This window comes from Pterocles gutturalis, unplaced genomic scaffold (assembly GCF_000699245.1).
Source record: "Pterocles gutturalis isolate BGI_N339 unplaced genomic scaffold, ASM69924v1 scaffold2910, whole genome shotgun sequence".
NCBI classification, from domain to species: domain Eukaryota; kingdom Metazoa; phylum Chordata; class Aves; order Pterocliformes; family Pteroclidae; genus Pterocles; species Pterocles gutturalis.
Window position 1 is genome coordinate 43,924 of NW_010143090.1, and position 2,431 is coordinate 46,354.

A 2,431-nucleotide genomic window follows, 5' to 3' on the forward strand; every position below is an offset into this window, starting at 1 on the left:
ATTACAGAAATAATAAAACAGCACCCCCAATTTATTTGGGTCTATACATGCTAAGGCAGCTTTGAAATTTAAGTCAAAAGTATGTTTAAAAAAACCACTTTGAATAGTTGCACATCAGAGTCATTGATGAGACATAAACAATCCCTACTGGCTTCCAATTTGAGGTATGTGGCAGATTTCTCTCTCAAGCAGTTCATATGAATACTAACAATGCTTTCCCTTTTCAGGTTCCTAGGAGCAGAACAGGTGACCTAAAGGAAACCATTCTGCTGCATTTCTGCAACACAATTCTCAAACACTGTGTTGGAGGGTTGTTTCCACCAGTATGAAACCATCCATAACTCACTCAGCGTTGACAGTGACATCACGCTTGAACAAACTTTAGGGAGCCTTAAAAGGCACACACTTTGCAACAGTTTCATTTTTAGAAAGTACTTTCGAGTTTCAGAAAGGCCCAGGGAAATCTCTCTGGAAGGTGGACACATTTAAGGGCACACTCCCAGCTACTGACCACAGGCACATTACCATAGCTTTCTAACAGCTTCTGTGCAGAATGCTCTCTGCTTTAAATTGAGAGTAATTATATGGAAGTCAGAAGCTGCACTGAAATAAATCAGTGCTGAAACTGCAGTCACAGCTCTCTAAAAATAAATATATAAAGAGACTGATAATATCAAGGAAACGACATATGCTTTGATAATCCATTGTTGACATGTGGAGATTCTACCAAACTCCTACAAACAAAGAAGAAATGAATGGATACAGGTCTCATTCATTCCACCAGAAATACCTGTTCAGTCAAGTGTCAGTGAATTGTCACATCTCCCAGAAGTTATAAAGGTCTGATCTTTCTACAGGCAATATCCTGAGCTTGTGCTCCCATCTCCCCCATAAAATAAAAATAATTGCAACTTCTGCTTCTTTCAACACTTACAGGCTACCTGCTGTATTCTACATTATAACTATAAGCATATATTGAATTACAAATGCAGCTTAAGGTCTGAAAACCACGCAAAGAAACAACAGTTTACAACTTGCTGAAAAAAGAAACATGGAAACAAAATTTTTTTTTTCCTTTTTTTTTACTGTTATTTCCCAGTCCTCAACAGTATTCACACATAAAACACTTAAAACAAGATAAAAAAATCATGCATGATAAAAAGATTGAAAGCATTATTGGAAGTGACTTGTTAACTCTGCAAGCCTACGGATAATGCATCTCAGCAAGTTCGGCTATTATTTGGTCAATATTTCTCATTTGGCTTAATGGAACATGATGGATAGCCAAAGGAGGCATTCTTTCTTCAACATCCTGAGTCAAGCAAGTATCCCAATATAAAAGAGCAAAACATTTCGGCAGAACAGGACATTTCAACAAAGCATACATCTCTTCACACAAATGCAAGTGCTGCAGGAAGCAGTAATGACCTTTATATAGGTTACTTTGAAACACGTTTCTGAATTTTTCTACCAATTCCCTCAAGAAAAAATATGAAAATACTTTAAAAAACAAAATGAAATCTTACGGCTTGAAATGCAGTAAGCCAGCCTGCAGTTGATCCTCCTGAACAGTTGCTTGTTGATTGGCCAAAGTATAAGTGTAAAGAGTTGAATGAAGTTAATGATCAGTCCTGACACTATAAATATGTAGCAGATCAGAAGGTGGCAAATGAATTGAGACTTCAGAAAGCCAACGATGTCCATGATTTGCTGAGAAAGCAAGAGGGTACCTTCAGACCCAAAATTCAGAAGAAAACCTGCAAAACCAAATAGTATCAGCGGTTACAGAGTGCATTTATTTCCATAAACAGACTGTTAATACAGACTTCCCATTTTACACTTAAATACACCAAGTGCACTAAAATGAAAGTTAATTCTGTTGTCGAAAAAGGCCTGATGACAATATTTGCAAGAGTAAGCATGGAAAGAGAATACCATATTTCTGAATCAATTCACATTTGGCTTTGGAAACAAATTTTCACATTTTCAGTCCTTCTTCTGCAAAACACACAAGCACATGACTGCGTTCCATGGACTACAATACTCCTCTATCAGGACTTTATTGATAAAATATGAGCAAAACAATACACTTACATTTTGAATTGTCTGTACTTTATAAGACACATACTGTGGCCTCTGCTATCCTTAAGAGCAGCTCCAAAGTAAACGCAAGCTTTAGAGCTTTATGTTAGAAGTTGTGCCTTCCTCTACAGGCTATGCCTGCCACGGTCTCCAACCAAGAGGTAGCAGCAGCCCCTTAATTCTAGCTTTATTTGCTTGTTCCCTTGTCACATTAAAATATCAGTTGATTTTGGCAAAAGAATAAAAACTTGGCTATGCACAATACACACAATTTGTTCAATTATTCCTTGACACTGTCATTCTGTCAGTTATACTCCACAAGCCCAGAAAGGAAACATCAATAACAGTA

The 2,431-nt window shown here is 37.1% G+C and overlaps 1 protein-coding gene across 1 annotated transcript in view; it reads right to left on the minus strand.

Moving 5' to 3' along the window:
• LOC104469860 (1-acyl-sn-glycerol-3-phosphate acyltransferase delta-like) overlaps positions 1-1,705 on the minus strand; it is a gene marked incomplete at its 3' end in the record, with an annotated part of 39,500 nt that extends 37,795 nt beyond the window's left edge. Inside the window, exon 1 of the mRNA XM_010084579.1 lies at positions 1,527-1,705. Within this exon, the coding sequence (XP_010082881.1) occupies positions 1,527-1,704 (178 nt within the window). The remainder of the gene's footprint in view (positions 1-1,526) is intronic.
• Between the last annotated feature and the right edge of the window lie 726 nt (positions 1,706-2,431).